Source organism: Cricetulus griseus, chromosome 2, assembly GCF_003668045.3.
Source record: "Cricetulus griseus strain 17A/GY chromosome 2, alternate assembly CriGri-PICRH-1.0, whole genome shotgun sequence".
Lineage (NCBI taxonomy): Eukaryota > Metazoa > Chordata > Mammalia > Rodentia > Cricetidae > Cricetulus > Cricetulus griseus.
The window spans coordinates 303,290,586-303,294,138 of NC_048595.1; the positions used below are offsets into that span (position 1 = coordinate 303,290,586).

Consider the following 3,553-nt stretch of genomic DNA (forward strand, 5'->3'; position numbering starts at 1 on the left):
TGTGTTGCACCATTCCTTAGGCAATTGGTCCTGAAGTGCATAAAAAAAGCCAGGTCAATATGTGTCAGTAAACCAGCAAGAGATCTAGCAAGCAGCATCCCTCCATGTTCCTCACCTTGGGCTTCTACTTTAACTTTCTTCAATGATGAATTGTGACCTGGAAGTGTAAGTCAAATAAACACATTTCCCCCAAGTTGTCTTTCACCAGAGTGGGTTTTTTTAATTTTTTTCTCCCACAGTAACAAAAAAGAAACTAGAACATAAATTGGTACCAGGAGTGGCTTTGTTGTTGTGATAAACCTGACTATGTGGATTTTATGACTTTGTACTATTTTGTAGAAGAATTTCCTACTCTGGACATGAGGAACTGTTTTTTTTTCACAAGTAAAAATAGTACATTTATAGACAGTTGTACAAAAGATTCCAAAATATTTCATCATTGCAAGAAAATGTAATTTAAAGCTAATAAATGTAATACATGGAATAAATGTCACTCATGAGCATAGTCCATTATTTCTTATAAAGTCCACAATTAGGAACAGAGGGTATAAGGTGTGTCTTCTCCAACATTTGGTCATATTAGCTAAAAATCATGGGCCAACAGGACCTGAGTTTCAGGCTCCTCACCTCTCACATGAGGGTCCTGGACTGACCACCCTGGGCATCCTCAAGCTACAAGTTTCTATCAGTTGGTACAAAAATTCTATTTTGTGCCACATTGCATGATTTGGCTTTTGTAAAATCCATAAATATATATGGGACGAAGTAGTAATTTGATAAATCCTGTCAAAAGTGAGATGCTTTAACTCACAGTACTTTCCAAACCAAATCCCCAGATTCCTCCAGGTAAGTAGCCAAGCACATTTTGAAAGTATTTCTTCATCACTTAACAGATGCAGTAAGAACAACCATGATAGATGACAGTGATCAGCAGGAATAGCTCCGGCTGTGGCTCCAAGTCTGTGTGACTTTGGATCACTCAGAGTGAGAACCAAGGTTCCACTGCTCAGTGTTTTGACCTACTACAAATAATGTCCTACTACCTCAAAGCATTTCCAAACTTTAAATTGCCACACAGATACAAAGGGGTTTTGTAGCCAATCTAAGCTGACTTTTCTCTGATTTAAAAAAAGAAAAGAAATCCGGTTTTTAGAAAAATGTGTGTTCCTTAGACACCACTTAAAGCCAAGTTGACTAAGGTCACCCTAGTCTCCCTGTTCCTGACTCTGCTTTCAATTGTACCAGGCCTGAGAATTAGATTATGTCCCCTAAAGTCTAGCAATCTGACCTGGAAACAAGAGAACCAAAGCCTACCAATCCAATCTGTCAGTTTGCCAACAGCAGTAGTGTCACTATTCACTCTGAAAAGTGATAATCTTAACAGTCAGTTCGTTCACTCAGGCACTTAGTGCTTTGCCCTAGTTCACTCTCAGCTGCTACTTTGCTTGTTTGGTCATAAACATTTCTCTTATGTGCCAGACACATCCTTCTCGTTGCAGCACTCAGGATGTTAAGGATGGGCATCGAGTTCAAGGTCAGCTAGGGCTACAGAGAGACATTGTTCTTAAAGAAAATCCCTTGCACTGATCCTGAGTACACTACCTATGATCCGGACTTAGCTCTTCGGGAAATCAGACATTACCACCCTCTGCAATAAAACAATGCCATGATGATTCATTTCAGTAGACAATGAATGAAAGGTCCTATTGGTACCACTGTGTTCTGCTTTCATGGAAGATGAGAAAATTATCTAAATAGCTGTTACCAACATGTGACAGAACTCCAAAAGCAAGACACTAACCAGCTACTCCAAATTTTTTATGTTTCTAGCAGAAATAAATGAAAACTTGAAAATCAGTATTTAACTTCCTACAGAAACCCAGAGACTTCATACTCAATAAGTCTACCACACAGAGGGAAGTTGATACTATGAGTGTTTAAAAATATGTCCAATTAACCAAACATATCAGAATAAAGTTGGTATAATTGATCCTTTAGGAGCTTTAGCAACATGTATTGTGAAAATCACAAATGACATAGTTGGTACAATGTGGCTCCAAACACATCTCTTCCAAACTTAGCAAAAACCATATTTGGATTTTCCAGGTGTCCAATGAGCATCTAAGAGCTTCAGAATGTGGTCATGTCTTTCAGCTCTCTGCTGGGGACACACCAGTCATCATCCTCGTGGTTGGTTTTGTAATGCTTCCAGGCAGCTTTATTATACACGGGAAGTCTCTCGATGGATTCTCTTGACAAAGCCTTAATATAGATAACTGCATCAGTCCCGTAGCCCTCCAAGGAGTACAGCTTTAGTCCCCCTGGAAGTACTGTGCATAGAGAGTACTGTCTATAACCAAAATCAGCCAGGGCCACTGCACGGGATGTCTCAACATGAGGCTGGGGTGCAGTTGAGTACATGTAGTTGAAGAGTCTGTCAATCTTTCTCAGTGAAACACCACCTCCCCGGTCACTCATCTTCACAGGCAAATCCTCCTCACCCAGTGTGACATGAACTTGAATAGGGGGATAGACACGTTTGTCGGCATGGTGCTCCACGGTAGCCCTCATTGCATTCTTGAACAGTTCAAACACCATGTAATAGAGATGAGATGGTGCATAAACCACTTGTATTGTCTGTCCTAGTTCAGGAGATTTTACATAATGCAAATCACAAAGCCGCCTAGCATTTTCATAACCATCTTTAATGACTTCAACTACATCGCAGTTTGGATTTATGCTTCCAATGTGTTTTCGATGAGATGGGCTTCCTTTTCCACCAAACAATAAAGAGTGCTGGTTGAGTAACATTCTAATTGAAATGCGACTCAGGTCGAATCGATCCAAAAAGTATTGGACATTTTGGCTGGTGACAGGATCCACCCCGAAGCTCTCCTTGTATTCGGTCACACCCTGGGCCATGGTTGGAATGACATTATTGTGCCGGTTTCTCATCCTTATCACTGTGTCTGTGAATTCATAAATAATTTTAGCATATTCAGCACTTTTGTCCTTAAAATCAAGCAGCTCCTGAAGAATCTGTATATACCAACTTTGTACCAACAGTACTGATGGCGTCCTGAGAACATTGTCTGGAAGAAGGCTTATTTCTTTCATTATATTTGCCAATCTAATAGCCAACTCTTGTCGCAAAAACATAAATGAGGTCTTTTCCCAAGCATTTACTGATCCGAAGTCCAGGAACTGCTTCATGGAGAGCGGCTATGGAGAGAAGCGCGGAGAGACATGCACATAGAAGTTCACCTGGCACGGAAGGCCGCGCTCCAACTCCGGTCTGGGGCCCAAGGCCAAGGCCGAGGCCAGACTGTGGCTGGCACTGGGGACTTCGTGGCCCGGCCTGATGCCCCGGCCGCCTCGGAGCAGCCTTGCCAGCCTCCATGAGGAACTATTCAGTAATATACTCATTCTTAAGTGAGCTTAGAAGTCAGCAATTATGAGACAAATGTGCATAGTAGAGATCAGCTCATGGGACTTTAAAAGAGAAAAATATCCACAGGGACCTACACATACAAGTGTTTATTCATGTGGTACT

At 41.4% G+C, this 3,553-nt stretch overlaps 1 protein-coding gene across 1 annotated transcript; it reads right to left on the reverse strand.

Moving 5' to 3' along the window:
- Nucleotides 1–2,130: 2,130 nt before the first annotated feature.
- Nucleotides 2,131–3,231, reverse strand: LOC100751145 (pyruvate dehydrogenase (acetyl-transferring) kinase isozyme 1, mitochondrial-like). Its single transcript, XM_035439116.1, has one exon. It carries the CDS (start codon nucleotides 3,211–3,213, stop codon nucleotides 2,131–2,133), a length of 1,083 nt encoding a protein of 360 aa, XP_035295007.1. The 5' UTR covers nucleotides 3,214–3,231.
- Between the last annotated feature and the right edge of the window lie 322 nt (nucleotides 3,232–3,553).